This window comes from Centroberyx gerrardi, chromosome 11, assembly GCF_048128805.1.
Source record: "Centroberyx gerrardi isolate f3 chromosome 11, fCenGer3.hap1.cur.20231027, whole genome shotgun sequence".
Lineage (NCBI taxonomy): Eukaryota > Metazoa > Chordata > Actinopteri > Beryciformes > Berycidae > Centroberyx > Centroberyx gerrardi.
The window spans coordinates 31,635,250-31,655,668 of NC_136007.1; the positions used below are offsets into that span (position 1 = coordinate 31,635,250).

A 20,419-nucleotide genomic window follows, 5' to 3' on the forward strand; every position below is an offset into this window, starting at 1 on the left:
TTGGTTAACTAAAGTTACTTAGAAAAAGTAGTTCAAACTACTACATCTGCAATATCATATAATACAAAATCGCAACTGCAAACACACCACTGATTAGCATGTTAACAAAAATGGTATCTAATTTGAAATAAAGTGAAGGAATGTTGACTGTGGTTCTAGTTTCAACACTCCGACAGCTGCCAAACTAAATAACCCTATCTGGCTTCATCATAATGTTAATTGTCTGTTGGAAGTCAAGTCCATCACTCCTACATTTACACCAGACAAAAATAATGTAAAAAAAAGAAAAGAAATAAAAGGATAAAAAAATGCAATTCCCTTCTTTTCTTTAAAAGCCTAAAATAGATGGTAGTTTCAGGTGGCCCGTGCACGTACAGGATATGCTGAATATCTGGAGAAGGAAGACTGATAGCCATTTCAACCACTTGTTTTTGTTCTTGTAACTTATGCCTGCCATACATTAGAAGACATTTAGTCTGATACACTCTCACATTTAACAACAATTTGTCTCAAGTCATGAGTTTTAGTCCTAGAGCTACTCACATTTTAAGATTCTGTTAAGACTGAAGATCATGCAGCATCACACATTAAAAGACTCCAGCAGGATTTTTCACAGATTTGGTAGTAGTTCCAGGTTTTCAGTGCATGTGAAGGATTATACAGGCTCACAAACACTGATAATGGACTATGATGTTTGAGTGTGAATGAAGCTACAACATCCCCCTCCTCCACCATCTACACACACACACATACAGCAAACCACACATACACAACACGCAGAGAGAGAAATAAAGAGAGAGATCAACTCTCGTTCTCTCCACAGCTCCACCAGTTTCTCCTCCGGTTAAACGGTCCAATGGAACCGGGACTTGCGCTTCCCCGCCAGCATCGCCGTGTTTACTACTTTGTCTGTCTGTCACTACAGGTGCGGATGTCAGCCAAAGACAGCGCACCTATTGGCGGTAACATTATAAATCGCTTCGTTGACAATCACACACCGTTTGAGCCAAGACTAAAGACTTAAGATAATATTAAACATGTTTGATTTTGTCGTAACGGTCAAGACGAGAAAAAGACTGCATTAAGACGGCTCCGACTGAGTTTTCCACCTAACGATTGTGGTGGCGGGAGTGCAGAGCAACTGCCGTGATTTTATTCCGACTTTTTTCCCGACTGTGCATGGAGCAGAGCGTGGAGAGGAGGTGTATAAAACAAACAGCGGAGAGGTGTTAGGGATATGTTGCTTTCAAGACACACACAAAGAGGGGAGGAAAGAGCGTGTAGTGTATTCGGTTAACCTGACAGCTGATGACTTTCCCTGTAAATTGCAGCGGTTGCGGTCTTGAAAAGAAAAGACCTCTACTGTTTGGTTTCAGTTACACTGCGATGTGATACACTGTGACCAATAATGTTAGCTAGCTAGTTAATTGGCTACATTAGGCTTTGTGTGTGTGTGTGTGTGTGTGTGTGTGTGTGTGTGTGTGTGCGTGTGCCAGTATCATATCTATCATATCGTGCCTATAAACGTCACGTCTCAGCAACATGGGAATCATATAAAATTTTGACTTTCCCTGTTCGTATTTACCCCTTGTTCACTGTTATTGTCAGTTCAGCATATGAAAGGTAGAATGTACCAATCTAAAGTCGGTGGGGGAGAAAGATGGACATATGAGATGTGATGAACTAATGATCCCTCTCCCACACACATCTATGGAGGACGTACCACAGCGGCAAGCTCTGTACCTGTCAAACCGGATTTTCAGAGAAAGGCGGCAGGCGCAGAAAATCACAAAACTTTTTGGAACGTTCCGACGGAACACGGAGAGTTCCATAGGCTCAACCAAGAGCTTGCCTAGTCTAATCATATTGAAATGTGTAGGCTTTAACTCTGTATTTGTCGCTTCCTGTGTGGAGAAGATTTCCCACCAGTGACTATAACGACACCAGAACTTAATTTGGGCAAATCGGGTGAATCTATCTCAATCAGTGGGGATAGGACAGTTCCTGGTATAGGCTGATAAGACAGCTGGATTTTACAATAAAATCTGCACTAATGTGAAATGTGAAAATCCCCATTTCACATGTGTGTTTTATTTTGTCAGGTTGTGAACTGTGTCTTATAAGGGGGGGATGTGGGGGGGGGGGGGGGGATGGACACAAGGACAGGATAATATGGAGATGGAGAGTAGAGGGAGAGAATAAAGGTGGTCTAGGAGAGCTGTTGTACTGAATTACAGCGTAAGAACCCTGATGTATGATAATTAGAGGGGAGAATGGACACCCCAGCCTTACTCCCCACCAACACACACACACACACATACACTATGCCAGCTAATTAATATGCGAGCAGAAGTGGTGGTGAATGATGAATAGGTTGGACCCAGATCCCCACTAGCAGTGCCCACAGTACAGCTTGATTGATTACGTTCACTGGCTGTCCTACATTAACTACCCTTTCTCAATCATTTTTACAGCAAATTAGCCCCGACAATACATGGATTACACTGATGACTTAGAGTGGACAGATCGGGATCAGACGAAACAAAAAAAAAAAGGGAAAGAAAAATTAATGGGTTACATTCAACAGCAGGTATTGAGAAACTGTCAAATGCTTAAATTCAACGTTTCAATGTTATTTGGTTGACGTTTTTTATATGAAAGTAAGACATTCTAATACATTCATTCATTCCTTTTCCATACCCGCTTATTCTTAGTCAGGGTCATGGGGGGGCTGCAGTCTATCCCAGCATGCATTGGGTGGAAGGTCATCAGTTCATCACAGGGCTAACACAGATAAGCAGACACAGATTGATGGGCAAATACACTCATGCTCACATTCACATTCATTCACAATTTGGATTCTCCAATTCACCTGTCATGCATGTCTTTGGACTGTGGGAAGAAACTGGATCTAAATCTATTTTCTGCTTGCATAAGTGGGAGGAGGAAGAAACTGATATTTAACACTTAAAGCAGCATTCCCACTGGTCATGGAATATCTATTCTAAGTCCATGCAACATGTGTGTGTGTGTGTGTGTGTGTGTGTGTGTGTGTATAAAAAGAGTAAAAAGTGTATGCACAGTAGAGCTGGATGGAGGGCATGGGACAAATAGAGTGTAAATGGAATTAGAAGGGACTATAGTTAGCAGGACTATATGTAGACTCTCTGAAGGGTTCTAGGGTGAAGGCTGAACAGTACACACACACACCTTCAAATACCTCCTGTGTGTGTGTGTGTGTGTGTGTGTGTGTGTGTGTGTTTGTCTGCGTGTGTGGCGCTTTAAGCCATATTTCACTTTGGTAGAACTTTTGGACATGAATGATTATCATTCAAGCTTCGTTTCCCTGGACTGCAATATCCACAGCTGTAAACAGGAACTACTAGTTGAAAAGTGCCTGGATCTACTGGGTTGACTATGGGTCCCCAGGATGACCAATAGAGGCTTTGTGTCACAAATTTCCTATCAACCAGGTGTGGCTCCATCATGGAGGTCCACTGGAGAGTTGGGTAGTTAATATTGTCTAAATCAACCAGGCCTGAAAAAGAGAGATACCTGAAACCAGAGCCATTGAGAGAAAGAGTTGCGTCAACGGAGGGTCAAAAACGCTACACGGTCACATGGCGGTCACGTGGTTCATGGTAGCTCCGATAGTTCCAAGCAGTCCATTTGAATCCATTGTTTTCTATGGGAACAGTACTAACAACCGCGACTTTGGGTATAATAAACAATATGACAACTGATTTAGAGTATTGTAAACTGACAGGTTAGATGTCTGTAATATTTACTATTTAATATTATGATTAAAAATTATCTCAAAATAGAAGATTAGAGTGATTAAGGCTTGGCACCTTTACTAGTCAATGATGTGTTGCTTTGGTTGCTAGCTGTTCACTGTGTTACATCCTAATGTAGCCTAATTTTATTATTATTATTATTATTTACTTTTTTGGACTTTAAGATAACGTCACCAGAAGGTATGAATTGAATATCAATCCATCAAGATAGTCTCTTCAAGTGCTGTGAATCCACCAACAACTGACAGCAGTAAGGGGCAGTGAATGATGTTCAGTGCTGTCATTGAAAGTTACTTGCGAGCGGTCTATTCAGATTATGACCTAAAGTAAAAGCATTCCACTGACCAACAAAATCATCCTCATTTCAAGTTTCTAAAGTACAGGCCCTAGACCTAGAGGAAGGTACTCATATTTAACTATTGAGGTGCATCAATGAACATAGAGCATGAGTAGGCGTACATAAAAAATATACTCTCTTACTCAGGTGTTACTAAGTCTATGGTAAGAGTCTTAGACAAAGAGTCAGGACTAGAATAAGTAATTTACAAGTCTGGTTAGATTATAAATGCAATTAAGCATGCTTTATTAACCTGAGCCATCCACCAGATCCAGAATCAATATTAATACTACCAAAATATCTAACCCTAGCCCTAACCCAATTTAAAATGCATGAAATTACAGAAAATTTAAGAGAACGTACCTTAACCTAAAACCAAATTGATTGCTAACGTTAGCTAGTTTAACGTTATTGTTCTGCTCTATTAATCTGTTTCCGTACATAAAGTAACATAGCCAGATTAAATATTTAAATTTGGTTAAGTGGAATTAAACTGAAATGCTCTAAAACATATTGCTAACTTGATTTACATGTGATAAAAAGATAAGTACCTAAAGTAATACTGATTTTGAAGTTATTACCACTAAAAGCAGCAGTTGAAACACTGCCTCCCTATGGCGATGCAGTTGCTAGCTCCGGCTGTTTGGAACTATTGAGGGTCTCCATGATCCGCCATTGCTGTAAAATAATTGGCCTGATGAAGTGAATGGAGGTGACGCAACTCTTTCTCTCAATGGCTCTACCTGAAACAAGCTTGTTGTGGTGTGGCTGTAGATCCATTCAGTGAGATTATAAGTAAAAGTGAATAGTCTGATAAGGTAAATTTGTTTCCAAATTTATAAATTTACACGTAAGGTCATAGATGTGGCACAGTAGACTATCTATTTAGCCCTAGTTTCTACCTAGCTACACTCTGAGTTGTAGCTTGAGAAGATTTTAGCTGAACAAACATTTTTGGCTTTGTTAGCTAGCTAACTAGCCAACAGGCTAATTTAGCAAAGCAACTGATGCTAATGTTAATATGCAAATATAGCCACTACTAACCCTAGCTTCTACTAGATACGTTAGCTAGTGTGCTAATCAGATGTGTTAACAACAAGAAAGTAATGGTTAGCTGACCAGATACTATGGTTAGCTAGCAAACAAGCTGACATTATCTAAACACAAAATCAATCAGATGTATCAATAATGCAATCAGTTACCAGTAACGGCACAGAATTTAACCATGTCTATTCAGTTCTGTTGAGACACCAAGTTGCACATTTAGAATTACAATCAGCTGGTCAAGAGCTGAAGACCTCCAATATGGCCGCCAGGGGGTGTTTTATGTCACCTGAAAGCCTCTATAGATGTATGTGCCATAAGAAATGCAGTAAACTATCCTATTAGAAGCACTCGTCGTGTCCTCCTCAGTCACAACTCATCCTTAATTCTTCTCCAATGCGAACACACACACACACACACACACACACATGTAAGGTCATAGATGGCTGCAGTGTGCAAGATTTAATGATTTTAAAGCAAAGATATTTGACATTTCTACAATGTTTGCTTTTTATAATGGAATTTTTATAAATGGAATTTGTTTGGTGTCTCTTGAAAAACAGAAATCCATCTCAATGAGACTATCTGATTTATTAACAAATAAAGAGTGAATGAAATGGAAAAAAAAAAAAAAGTTCCAGTCGTATTCGCAAATGCTGTGTACATGCATATATGAAATATGCAATATAAGCTGTAACATATATGAAAAAGCCTCTTGGCCGTTTTTTCCGACGCCCACCACACCCCACCACCACCACCTCCTGCCCCGACCCCCTCAACACGCATCATGTCCTTGGGGATCAGTACCACAGTAACATGGCTGGACTGTCAAGACGTCTTACACCATGACGACTGGGCGGGATATCCAAACTGACTGTCTGCATACACATAGACACACACACACACACACACACGCACACACAGCCACATGCACACACACACTCATTTTCAGCTGTTTTCAGCAGGGTGGTAATCACTAATGATGGCTCCTCTAGGCTGCTCACTTGAAGGCCGCAGCCACCAGCCAAACAAACACACACACACATGCACACGCACAAACACACACACACAGATGCTCATAAATCCTTCACATACAGACACCTTGACACAGAGTAAGAGGAGAGCTTCTCTCTGGATCTCTTTGTTTGCAGTGTGTGACTTCCATGTATCTTACCATCACAAACACTTGCACTCATCACAAGTGAAAGATACTGTTTTTTTTTCTTTCTGTTTACCTTCTTAAACGTCAAGCCATTGCTTGAGCCAACAGCATCAGACAGTGTTTGCTTGTATAACCCACAGTGGGATCGCCTGGTGTAAGACTAGACAAGTCAGTTCCATACTCAGTGGCTATGAGTTGTCTTTAGGAGTGTGTGTGTGTGTGTGTGTGTGTGTGTGTGTGTGTGTGTGTGTGTGTGTGTGTGTGAGTGTGTGTGTGTGTGTTTGACTCTGACCTGCACCTGTAATGTATTCTGTATTTAAAGAAGTCCAATTAAGCTGCAGCATTTATTTTTCAGTTTCTGATATTAGCATTTTTGTAACAGAAGGGTTTAGAACTCAAATGTAATGTTGAACAAAATGTAATGTTGGTTTGATGAGTGCACTTATCCGTGCACACACACAAATCCTCCATCATATGCATACCACCTTGGGGGTCACCTGTACCATCCTTGTTCCTCACTCTGACACACACACACACATACTCTCCTCTACTTGTCCCATGGTTGGCAGCTACAAGGACCTTGGTATGCATGTGCGTGTGTGTGAGTGTGTGTACACTATGGCCTTGCTCCTGGCCTCGGCTGAAGGAGATTGATGAGGTGTGCCTGCCATCTAGGTCAAACACATACACACACTCACGCACACATACAGATACATAGAGTACAGTGAGCTCTGAAAGAATCTGGACAGCAATACATTGTTTGATGTTTTGGCCTTTTTTTGCCCTTTGGGATGTGAGAGGACAGCCTGACTAAGTAAATGTAAAAACTGTCAGTTTAAATTTAAGGGCCATGTCTGATTAAAAATAAAGGCAGTTACAAAGTGCTTTATAGTATGGAAAGTAAAAAACAAATGCATTAAAACAATGAATAAGATCATCTTCTATATATAATAATATTGTGGAATTTTGAGAGGTGTATTCCCGACAGGGAAAGTCAGGGAGTTTGATAAAGTATCTGGGGAAATTGGAGAATATTTACAAATGGGTCACTTTCCAGGAATATAGCCACATTTATTTTCCAACACACATTCATTACAATAGATGGTTTTCAGTCCAACTGGAGTGGAAACCAGACTGAGAAACAACATTAACAAACCAGGAAGGAAGAACAGTTTTAGGTCAGGGAAGCGCTCATGGCCGTGGAAAAGTCATGGAATTTTACATCAGGGACACGGTGGGAACCCTGTCTTCCTGACAGTCTGTCAGGCTGTCATAAGGAGGGAAACTGATTGACCGTGCAGTGAGCATCATCAGTTATTGGGTGGTGGGATGTGAGGGAGGTTGTAGTAAAGCTGACAGAGCCCAGTATGACTGTTAGCCCTGGGCAACACCATTCATTCTCTCAAAGCGTTTATGCTGACAAGTCAAGGTTAAACATCTAGTTCATGTAGAGCTGCTGTTAGCTGAACACTAACCATGGACAAAATGTCTTAGTGTGTTCCTCCTTACAGTAGAGATATGGGAAACTGGCCTCTACATGAACAGCACTGTGATAACTATACTTGGCCTGTACTTGTTTAGGGAAGTCAGGGTATCCGCGTGACATTAAAAAACGTCTGAAAACGTCTTAAAATAAGTTTTAATTTAAGGCCATAGAACTTATTAAAGTGTCTTAAATACAGTTATTAGAGGTCTTACATTTTCCACCATGCAATGACGGGTTTCTTTGTGTTGCATGTCCACTCTTAAATTCATATTGAATAATAGTGCAATATGCATCCTGTCTGCTTACTAAACAACAGAACATTGTTAGTAATACAATATGCATCCTGTCTGCTTTACAGAACAACAGAACAGGGTTAGTAGTACAATATGCATCATAAACACAGTTGGACTTCATGCCCCTTAAAGCTGCAGTAGACAAGGTTTTTATGTAAAACTCCAGCCATCTTATCCAATCAGGAAGGGGGGCTGCAACAGCGGCGTCCCATCCCCACTAATTGAGATGCCATAGATTCACCCTATTTGTCCAAATTCATTTTTTGTCCAAATTTTTTGTCAGAAATAGGCTGGTTTTTGCCAGGGGCATCTTGGTTTTGCTTTATTTTATTTGGGTGTTTAAATCGGTCATAAATTCAATGCTAGGTAGCATTAAAAATCTCTTAAAAAGTCTTAAATTTAGCTTTCTGAAACCTGCAGATACCCTGGAAGTAACAATTTTTTGGCATCTCTCTCTTTCTTTCTGAACGTCTCTGCGCTCTCCACTCTTTTATTCTAACCTATTTTCCCTCTTTCTTTCTCCTCCTACAGAAAATACTCCTAAGACCTCAGCCAGTTGCAGCCCTGCCCCGGAGTCGCCACTGAGCTCTGTGGAGGATTCACTGAAGAGCCTGGGGGAGCAGGCAGCTGGCGGCGAAGGGCTGAGCGGTGGTGGGGCGATAACGGCCGGGCGTGAAGCCAGGGAGGCCAGCGAGCCCAGCGAGCTGCAGCCCAGCACACCGCTGCCCGTCCCCGGCCACTCGGGCCTCAGCATCCAGGAGATGGTGGCCATGTCATCAGAGCTGGACACCTACGTTATCACCAAGAAGGTGAAGGAGGTGCTGACCGATAACAACCTGGGTGAGTTGGGAGTGGGCATGGAAAATCAAGTTATCACAATATCACTGAATTCACCATTACGTGATGAACTGAACCGTTCAATGTATTGCATTCCTTGGCCATCTAAACATAGGTGTACATATTTTGTACAAAAAAAAAATGGCCACGGCACAATGATGTCAATGCAGATGTAGCTTTTATAAGCACAAGGAATTGCGTTTTTAACATATTTTATTTTACAGTTCACGTCCTCCCAGTCAAGAAAAAAATGAACACGTACCAAATTTAAAATCAACTTGAGCATTATTTTTGACCGTGTGTGTTTCAGTGTGCCTTTCCATGATGTGTTAGTCACGATTGTAGTCCCTGACTAACTTCAACACCTTAATAACATGCACACTTAATGTTTTCTATCTACCATTTCTGTGTAATATGCAAGGGCAAATAAGCTAAATTAAATTAGTTTTCATTGCGATTGAAAAATCAACTTTATCAGCTTACTTGTAGGCCAACAAAGTAAATACAAGGCAGTATAGTGTGCAGTCATGGTCACAGACTTGCTTAACAGACTTACTCGCTAACTTAGCTAAATACCAACGTTTTAGACAGGCCATGCTGATATTATTCTGTCTTTAACATCACCTGAAGTTGTAACAGTTAACTTTACTAACACAATTTGATGCTAATAATATGTTCCTCATTCATTACAATGGCGTTTTTGAACAGCAGAGGTCGCGGTGAGACGCTGTGTTCAACGTGACTTTGGTGTCAGTGAAAATAAATGTATTCATATATGATGGAGTTCTGGATGATTTTTTAGGGCTTTACAGTCAAGGCAGGGTGTTTGTTAGTTAGGGCAGCTATCTATGCTTGTCAAGCGCTGCAGGAAATCCTGAATATCTTGCGCTAGGCTACATTTAAAGTACCAAATATCAAGGTAATTTAAATTGGCCAAAAAAACGGCAAGGGAATTTCCACAGGCAATGAATTCAGCCTATCGCCGATCCCTGATGTATTCGTTCAATCGCCCAACCCTAGTATATATCCACACAAAGAGGAGGGACTAAGTAGGAAAACCAGGCCAGCAGGTTCCGCACTTGTCTACTACTGCTAGATTGCCGTCCAAACCCCATAGTTTTAGACTGTGAGCAAGGCTAGGCCTGGCTCTGGCCTTTTTCGTGCCCTAGACGAGATTGTGGATGCCCCCACTCACCTGCTGCAGTATTTGGCTGTGTGGAGGAGGTAGAGGGAGCGGTGGATGTAATTCCACACTCCATCTCTGCCATTCATGCAATAAAACTGCCAGTCAAGGCAGATTCCACAAACACCATACAGTGGAGTTGCCTAGAGTCCTATTGAAAAGGGTAGGGTAGTTTTTAAATAGTAAAAAAAGACCCAGATATAGTTTTATATGGGCTTTGTGGACATGAGTACTAACTAACCCCTGTTGTGGTGTAGACAAAGGCTTAAAGGAAAAGTTTACACAAAATTTTGTCATTATCTACTCTACCCTCATGCCAGTTGAAACACAGGTGAAGGTTCTTTGTCCACATAACACACAGGGAGGTTGCCAGCATAACTCCATATAGCAGCCTTCTCCAAAACAACTGAAGTCATTCCTGAGTTCCAAAAAGGCAAAAAAAATGACCATAAAATTACTCCATACAGCTCGTGCAGCATAATCCAAGTCTTCTGAAGCCGAACGATCGCACTGTGAGTGGAAAAGACTGATATTTTCACCATTATTTAGCGCAAATCTTCACTACAGCCTTTGTTTTTCAAAAACGTTCACGCTTGCACAAACCCAGACCTCGCGCGTTCACCTGAATCTTCCCCACGTCAGTGTTAACACTCCTATGCATAGATCTACTGTATATCACACAACCTGAAAGAACTCTGCTCAAAGTGACTTAAAACACTAACCGCTTACTTATACTTTCAAACAAAGAACAAAATGTTCAACTACTTTGATAGTTGAAGTGTTTCCCATACATAGGCTTATCTGTGGCGCACCGCCACAATATCAGCACGGGCCGCCACAAAATCAAAAGTTGGTCAAAAAGCGATCTCTAACACTACACATCACGTTATGTTCTCTGTCACACCAGAGGCTAATCTCGCTAATTTTGCTTGTAAACTCATCGCATACACATGCCTTTCTTCCCCATCCTTGCTTATGTGAAAAAGAACAGTAGCATTGTACTCAATCCGACAGAGCCTCCCGTTGCGAAAACAAAAGTGAAACTTAAAATTCCTCAATTTGCCCCAAACTCACGTGTTTATAATGGTGTGTGTAAAAAGTAAGTTGACACTTTTTGACTCCCATATTGCCCCTGTGTACCATTGGATTCTACTGGACACACTGCTGTCACTGTAGGTAAGGACAAGTAAGGCCGTGATATACTGAAAATAAGTCATCTGAGGGTAAGTAGATAATGACAGAATTTTCCTGTAGGTTAGTGGAGGGAGAAGGGTGGACTCGAGATGAACTTATGACACCCCACCCCCCACCCCCCCACCCCACCCCCACCCCACCCCCACCCCCCGTCCATACAGGTGTGTGTACCTGTATGGAGCTGGACGGCCACTCTACAGCAGGACTACCAAACAGTATGAGACTTATTTGTTTGTCTGTTTCGGTGTTGCTGGACTCACTGCTGCAGTATCACAAAATGTTAAAATGCATTCTGATTCACATGGATTTTTTTTTGCGCTTGGCTCATCTAGACAATGGCATCCTTGGTGACGGATGGCGCCCTAGGCAACTGCCCTTGTCGCCTATGCCTAGAACCAGCTATGTGTCTGCCTATCAGAGAAAACCAGACAGTTACTACTGTACATCAAGCTGGCCAGCTTCCTCAGGAGACTATTGCCTCAGCTAAAATTAAATATGTGTTTCTCTTGCACAACAAGGAGAGAGCAGCCAGTTCACACACCATCCTTAGTTGTTCAAGGAGCCTATGAAAAGAGTGGAGGGGTGGCCTTGTTAGGAACATTTCTGTTTAGTCTCTTTCTCCATATGGTATTACTGCATAGAAAATTTGTCAAATCTACACCTTATGCATGGAGTTTGCACTGATGACTTTCTTAGTTTTGTTTTGATTGGCCTAGTCTCATTTTTCTCTCTATATACCTGGAGAATTGAATATTTGCCATTTACCATTATCCCACTTCCCCAGTCCCCAGACTGGGAAGCCTTCATCACACCTCTGCCTGCCTCCTCTGTCTTTGGTCCTGTCCTCTGCGCTACTCTGTGATGTATTGTGGTGTTTAAGCAGCCATCGTCTGAGCCCTTCAAATCGCTCCCCTGTCCTGTGGTTAGCAGCTAGCTAACCTTCCACTGGCCTAGCCTTTAGCTGCTCTCTTCTCTCCTCTCTATACACTTGTTTCAGCCTGGCTTACCTGAACGCCCTCCCAAAAGAGGACACATTAGCATGTGAGCTGTGTTGGCGCTTCCCTCCTTGTCTGATTTATGGCTTTGCTCCATAGCCACTGATGACGCACATGGTCTAAAATCGGATTGCTCATTGCAGTCATGGTGGTGTGGCCAAATGATGTGAAAAATGATTCTACATAAAACACGTTAGGCGTAATATTTAGGGCACAAAGGGCTCTCCCTCCTGTAACTGCTTTTTCCTTTACCTTGGTTGTCCCCAAATCCAATTTATTTTCAAATGGGTCTTCCTAGACTATATGTAATGGTCCACTTGACAGTAATAGGTATGTACTTTGATTTATGGCTAACAGAGAACAGTGATTTCATTTAGACCTGTGCAGTTCCATTTAAAATTGTCGGGAGTTCACTATCATTCATCGGTCTACATTAGATTAACCGGGCATGGTGTGATACCACCATACAAAATAGCACTATAATATGTATATTTTGTCTTCTCTATTTGGCTGAAATGCACTCTAAAGCAGAAACACAATTGGTCTCTGTCTCTCTCATAAACTATCACACACATCAGAACCCTACCAGTTACTGTCCTCACCTGTTTTCTTTCACTCGCACAGTCTGGTTGCTGTATAATGCTGTCTCCTCCTCTATAGAGTAGGCCTTCCAAATCCCAGACCTCCCCCTACACACACACACACACACACACACACACACAGATTTCTAGGCTTCCCCTGGGGCTTGCCAAAGGGGAATCAGAGCTCCACGGTTCTTTCAGAGAGCTCATTTAAAGACTTTCAAGAGACTCTCAGCAGCAGTTATGCTGGAACACACAACAAAACCTTGCTTGTTGTATTTTTATATACATGCGAATCCACAGATCCCATTTTTGGTCTTGGTTCTTTAAAAAACACTGCACTGCTCATGTCAAAGCTGTTTAAACCGTCTCTGCTGTTGGTTGAAGGTAGCCACCATCACAAAGTTTTGTCATTCTGAACACACTTCCTTTGCAAAAGCTGCACTATACACTTTTCACACTTTGGCAGCCCCAAATGGCAGCGAGAGGTAACTGTGAATTCTGAGGACTTCAGTACCCAGAAGTCCTGTATTGTGACGTCAGTAAACTACACAGCATGCTCATGTTTACCACGCTCTTCTCTGTTGCAGCCCCGCTTCCTGATTTATGCGGATAAGTCGGGTGTGTTTTTACATAAATATCTTGCTTAATGCAGCTTTAAATGAAGCAAGTCCCTTCTCCAGGTCAGCGTCTGTTTGGCGAAACCATCCTCGGCCTGACCCAGGGCTCGGTGTCAGACCTGCTGGCCCGGCCCAAGCCCTGGCACAAACTCAGCCTGAAGGGCCGCGAACCCTTTGTCCGGATGCAGCTCTGGCTCAACGACCCTCGCAACGTGGAGAAACTGATGGACATGAAGCGCATGGAGAAGAAGGGTAAGTCTCTGTTTTCAAGTTGTTTTCAGGATTTCAAGATTTGTGGACATTCATGCCCTGCTCTTTCCTAAACGGAAGGTTACTGTTTTCATACTGTTTTCCCTGCATCCTTCCTTGCTTTCCCCCATCCCCGTTGTTCTTTCCTTCTCTCTCTCTCTTTCTGCAAGCTCTACTGTTTTTCAAAAACAAATCAGCAGAGAGTGACATAGAGAGACATAAAACCAATGAACAAGATGCAAAAATACACTTAGACACACCTAAAAATGTCTTAGGTGAAATTAAATCCAAATACATGGGGGAATAGAAAACATTTTTACCTCATCTTCAAGTCAACTTGATCTCTTTAAATGGAAACAAATTCTTTGCCTCCAGCTTGTAGACTAGACTTTTAGGTTATACAGGGCCATAGTTAAATTATGAACCCACTAGAGCAAACGCAGTTATACTAAGAAGGAACTGAAGCATATTCAAAGAAGCTACACGTTTGGTTTGTTCATTGATGCATCGCTTTGAAATGAATTGTGATAACACACTCTGAGGCTAACTATCACCATTACAATGGGCAGCCCCATTGATCTGCTTTGAGATTTAATTTAGGCTGATTTGTGAATACTCTGGCTTAATTCCTTGCAAAAGATAGGAAAGCTGTGTTTCAAAGGCAACAGGGAGGGAAATACTGAAAAATATGAACAGAAAATAGCTGAAAGGGGCTCCACAATTAGCTAACTGTTTGCTCTTGGTAGGATTTTGTTTTTTGGAAAACAATTTTCCTGACTTGGGAACAACCAACCACTGACCTGCTCACAGTTGCTCCATGCTATCAGATTAGTACCAATTTTTTCTATTCAAATGTATGAAACCAGGCTGCATGAGAGAGCAAGTGAGCTCATGCGCTTATGAGCTCTCTCAAGTTCAGGCTGGGCTACTACACAGTATATGACCTTTGAAGATTATCTGCAATTGTAAACATCAAGTTTGAGAATGTGACCTATCTATCTGATCTCTTGCACTGAACAGACGTGAATGAAAAAAGACAACTGACATGGTCCAGAAATAGTGTTCCTTGCTATGGCAAATTAATAATGGAGAGATTTGAAGGGAGAGTTTGAAAATACTGATATGACGTTCTATTTGATATATCCAAATGAAGCTGGGCACATCAGTAACTAAGAGAGAACAAAAGGTAATTAGCAGTTGAGCAGCTCTTGTAAATGTAGTGCAGCCTCAAAATAGAGAATAAAATGAGGCAAAATGAGAGAGAGAGACAGAGAAAAAGACAGTGAGACCTCTTTGACTGCTCTTTTCCTCCTCTAATAGCCCAGATATGTATGTCCATGGGCTTTCAAGTCAAAGCAAACAAGCCATGCGCTCCAGGTGAAAATGGAGGGAGGGGGGTGGGATGGGTTGAAAGTGTGTTTGAGTGCGCATGCATTTGTTTGTATGTATATGATCTGTTTGTGTGTGTGTGTGTGTGTGTGTGTGTGTGTGTGTGTGTGTGTGTGTGCAGAGGGTGGTGGGTACTGTATGTGTTTCTAGGCGCTGTCGAGATGGATCTGGGTGCCAGATATCAAGGCTCTCATCAGACATGACAGCACCCAGCCTCTCCGGGGCCCTCTTATTTAAAGTCCAATGCACTCGTCAGAGCCCTCATTTCTCCCTTTACTCTGTCCAGCCTTCTCTCCCTCCCTTCTTTCGCCAGCTAAATGAACATTCTTGGAGTGATTAGGCCTGTTTAACACTTCTCTCTGGCTAAAAGTGACATTGATGGTCCTTGGTGTCATGGTCGTGGTCCTAGGCCATGCTATGATTCAGAGGCACAGCCTGGTGTTGTGCAGCGTCGTCAGCCCACCCCAAGGATGGTCCTCATTAACCATGATGCTAAAGGCCCTACCGGATGCTCTGCCGCAGCTACAAAAGCAGCATGTTCGTTCACGCTCCACAGCCAGGATTATGAAGCTCTTGTGAAAAGATGGGGCACTGGGTTCTTAAAATGGCTGTCACCATAGTCTTAAAACTTGAAATAGAAAAGTGTATGGGTGAGAGTACACTGATGGAAATGGTCCTCAACAGATGAATAAAGCATAGACGCTTTTTACAAGTATCATAGTTGGGTGGATTAAAAAAAACAAAAAAAACACATTTGCTCCTGTTCAGCAGATAGTAAACATGAATTTGTTCTACCCCTCCGTCACTCTTCACTCTTTTTACAGCCAAGATGACGTTACATTAATGCTCACAGAGATAATCAATGTGCCTCCGATGGAAAAGCTGTTGTCAATATGGTTCACTTTATTTTCACACAGAAATTTTTAAGTCTGGACTGGTGCTGGGATTTTAAATTGCAGCTATATCATCCTCCAGATCGGGGAGTAATGGATTACATGTAACGTCATTGCAGTCATCTGATTTCCAGAAATGGTAACTGTAATCCATTACTGCAGTCAGATTACAGGTACTTTTGCAAAATAGGGGATTACCTATTTAGATTGTGAGACTTCTAGCAGTTTAACACATCTGGAAATAATGGGTGATATTATTTGCACCAGATAACACTATTCAAATAACAGTCTGTAAATTGGTATAAATCTGATTCTGTTTTGCCTCTGTGCTCTACTAAATGTTGCATAAACCTGTTTTAAATATGTTGGTGAAAAGAGGAGCTGGACTAGGAGACTCCTGATGGTTCTCTGTGTTTGCCGTGCTACCTAATGTTGATAGCGTAGAGCCAAGTATTTATTATCATCTCTATGACAAGACTGCCCCCTAGTGGTGTATTCATTTCATTTAAACACAGTTCCCTGTAGGACAATACCACCCCATATGAAAATGCCCATAAAGGTTCAATGATGCTCAAGGTTGAGGTTAGGGGATACTTAACTGTTATATTGATTGTCTTTTATTGTGGATATTGGCCTGTAACCTCAGATCTTGCTCCCAATGGTCAGGTTCAGCCTAACTGCTGAGGCTAGCCCATTAAGTTAGAGAATAAGGACTCAGTGGCGAGGTAGACAAATCTGAGTTCCTCTCAAGCAAGGTTTTCATTTCTCTCAGGTTTTCATGGACCAGTCATATACCAGGAGCAATATACCAAGTTGGAGTGTATCAGTCAAATATGTAAGTTTTGAAATAATCCACTGTCTAACTTGCCAGTTTTGTTGAAATAAATTTGAATTTGGCATTAAAGGCAATACATTCTCAGTGCAGTCCATTGCTGATGCTTGAGCTTTCTTGACAGTTGCTTGTCTCATATCAGAGTTCCTCATCCAACATGATTTTGATGCACAGACATAAGTCATATCTGGGAAAACAGATGCATATGGCCATAGATTTTTCTGGAATGATCTTGATCAAAGTTTCTGAAGTTCTGGATATTTCCTGCTCTCCTGTTGTTTTAGACACCTTTTTAGAGTGAAAAGACCTGTGACACATAAGTCAACAAGGAGAAAAGGCAACTTAGAATGACAACAAAGATAACATTATTTGTATAGTGCTTTTCTAAACAGTGTTTAGAAAGTACAGTACTTCACAATCAAGACAAGAAAACACAGAAACAAGGTAACATAAGACAAGAAGAGAACAGTGGCAAAGACATGGTTAGGGGGAGGGGTGATGGGGTGGGGGTTAGCATGGAGCACAAACATCAACAATCTACTCGGGACACATGGATGATTTTGGTGTCTATGTTCTCATCACTTAACAGCTAAGTTGACTAATGGGACAATCTCCTAAGAACTTGGTGCATTTCTTTAAGGGATTTTCCTTCATTGAATGTAACCTCAACTATATAGGCCATATAGACCCATTCACCCTTTCCTCTTTCTTCTCTAACCTCCATCAGCCTACATGAAGCGACGCCACAGCTCAGTAAGTGAAGGCCAAGGCAGCGGGGAGGGCAGCCTGCCAGGGACTGACTTCAGCCAGGGGGGAAGCCCTCAGCATGGGGTCCATCAGCACCAGCAGGCGGCGCAACACCACCTGAAGAAACCCCGGGTGGTGCTGGCTCCTGAGGAGAAGGAGGCTCTGAAGAGGGCCTACCAGCAAAAACCCTACCCCTCGCCCAAAACCATTGAAGAGCTGGCATCGCAGCTCAACCTCAAGACAAGCACCGTCATCAACTGGTTCCACAACTACAGGTACCACAGGACAGAGGTGGTGGAAGTATTTGACTGGCTAGTGTGTGCTGATGAAGTGTAGTCATGTTTTGTTTCTGGACAATGCTCTGTCTGTGGGACAATGAATAGTGCTGTATGTCACTACACCTGTTGTCCAGTACTGTACCATAAAAGGAGTGTATCATCTAAGTGGCAACGTAAAAGAACTGTTTACACATGCTTTACACATGCTCTGAGTTAGGTGTAAATTTTGTTCGGTCATACGGACAATTAAGTCGGAGGAAAATGTTTGTAAACTGCTTGTTAAATGAGGCCCATTGTGTGTATGTTTCTAACTTTGTGGTTGATGTTCCTGTGGTGTTCTCCAGGTCTCGGATCCGCCGGGAGCTCTTCATCGAGGAGATTCAGGCTGCAGCGGGGGAGGGCGGCTCCCCGTCCAGCCGGGCCGCCAAGGCCGGCGAGGGCGACTACTATGACGGCACTGAGTCTGAAGGCACTGCGGAGAGTCGGACCGGCCTGGATCTGAGCACCACGGGGGGGTTGGCAATGGAGGATGACGGCGGGCTGGACCAGATGGAGGAAGGCACCAGCAGCCACCACATGGGCAGCGCCCTGGATAGCCTGTTCAGCCTCCCCGACGGCAGCCATGCAGCCTCTGCAGCCGCCTCCTCTGCTGCTGCTGCCCGTAACCCCCGTGACAGCAGTCTGCGCAAGAAGAAAGCTGCCAACCTCAATAATATCATCCACCGTCTGGAAAAGGCCGCCAGTAAAGATGAGCCTCACGAATGGGAGTTCTAATACATTCCTCCCGTCACAATATAAGGAGATAAGAGAGCCTATTTTTCTAGTGCCCCGACTGCACAGTTGAAGGCCAAGCCTGGTGCAGTTATTGCCAGATGAGAACTGGCATCTTTTAAGACTTTCATATCATAGAGGGTGTAGAGGGGGTGTTGAGGGGTTTGTGTCTGAGAGAGAACACTAACCAGCAGCAACGACTTGGTTTTGTCTTGGAGATAAAGAAAAAAAGAAAAGAAAAGCACTTAGAACAGAGCCCTGCAGGCCACAGGGCCTTAACACCATTGGCCAAAGGTGCAAAAGAGTCAAGAGACACTGCACTACTCACAAAGAAGTGTCACTCCACAGGAAAAAATTCAGAAAGGCAATTTTGGGATTTTATTTTTGTGTGTATGGATGTGTGCGTGTGTTTCCCTTTGAGTGATTGAGTTTTTCTAATTTCACCATGTAAAGCAGACTTAAATATTACAATATTTCCTCCTTTCTCCTCTGTTTTTTCTCAGATTTTTTCCCTCCTTTTTACTCAAGTTGTAGTTGTTTGACTTTGAACCAGTAAGGATCGCCAAGCGATAATTAAAACAATAATAGTGAAAAGCCAAGCGCCAACAGGAGAGAGGAATGACCTGAGGACTTTTATCCCAAATATCTCTCCTTTCTGTGCCCTGCAACTCGCCATTTAATGGCTTGGGGATTCTCAAGGAGCTATAGACTACATTGAGAAGGAATCAACATTTACATCAAATTCTTTCTGCCCTCTGTGAAAGGAAAAAAAAAGTTTTACAGCAATTTGGTTGCCACTATGAGATTGCACAGTCGTTCGACTTTAAACATACTAATTTTGACTCCTAAATCTTTGAAAAAGTGAAAATACTAATCATCAGTTGTTTGAAAGGAATGATAAAAATATATCACTCTAATTCACATTTTTTAATGTTCATCAGCAAACGCAATGGTCATTTCAGGAAAAAGGTTAAAATATTGTGGTAGCGGACTGTAAGTGTTCTTTCTCATGAGTAGAAGCTCTTCGTTAAGTAGTGCACAATTCTTTCATAGCTTTAACGACTGCCAGGGGCAGGATTTTTGGTGACACCTGGGCAGGTCTATTTAATACACTCCATTATAGGCCAAAATCAGGTTTGAGAAGAAAAAAAATACAAAAGTTCTCTCGGAGAAGAAAATGATTTAATTCTAGATATTAAAAAAAATGCAAGGAACCTTGCTTTTTAACCTCTTTTACTACAAAAACCACACTATTGAGACCTCATGGGCAGGCAGTGGAGCTGAAGGCCGCGGCACCTCACAGGCTGGCCCTTAGGAGGAGAGGCATTTCATTGGATGAAAAAGCCAGGAGATGCACAGCTCACTTTACTGTATATTCCTAGTTTCAGGCTCTTTGGTTCTTGGCTCTATCCTCAATGGGTGTATATATATATATCTATATATATATATATATATAGATATATATATATATTTGTACCTTGTTTTAAAAAAAAAAAAAAATGAAGGAAAACGAATCCAAGATCCGCTTGTGAGATGGTCCTGAGATGCATTCGGACAGGAAGAGAATGGCTCACCTTCGCTTGTTCGCCAATACAGAGAGGAGGGACCTGTTCTTGAGCAACGAGTACATCGCTCCTTTTATTCCCTCTGAGATACATTCCCCATGAGTGGCCATTTCAGAGGTCATATATACCAAAACGGTGCCACGGATATTCACAATGACATTTCATG

The 20,419-nt window shown here is 42.2% G+C and overlaps 1 protein-coding gene across 1 annotated transcript in view; it reads left to right on the forward strand.

The window, feature by feature from the left end:
• Positions 1 to 20,155, forward strand: part of cux1a (cut-like homeobox 1a) — a 208,085-nt gene extending 187,930 nt beyond the window's left edge. The window contains exons 22-25 of the mRNA XM_071909983.2: positions 8,651 to 8,959; positions 13,593 to 13,781; positions 17,620 to 17,914; positions 18,262 to 20,155. Coding sequence (XP_071766084.2) covers positions 8,651 to 8,959; positions 13,593 to 13,781; positions 17,620 to 17,914; positions 18,262 to 18,691 — 1,223 coding nt within the window. The 3' untranslated portion in view covers positions 18,692 to 20,155. The remainder of the gene's footprint in view (positions 1 to 8,650; positions 8,960 to 13,592; positions 13,782 to 17,619; positions 17,915 to 18,261) is intronic.
• Positions 20,156 to 20,419: the final 264 nt, after the last annotated feature.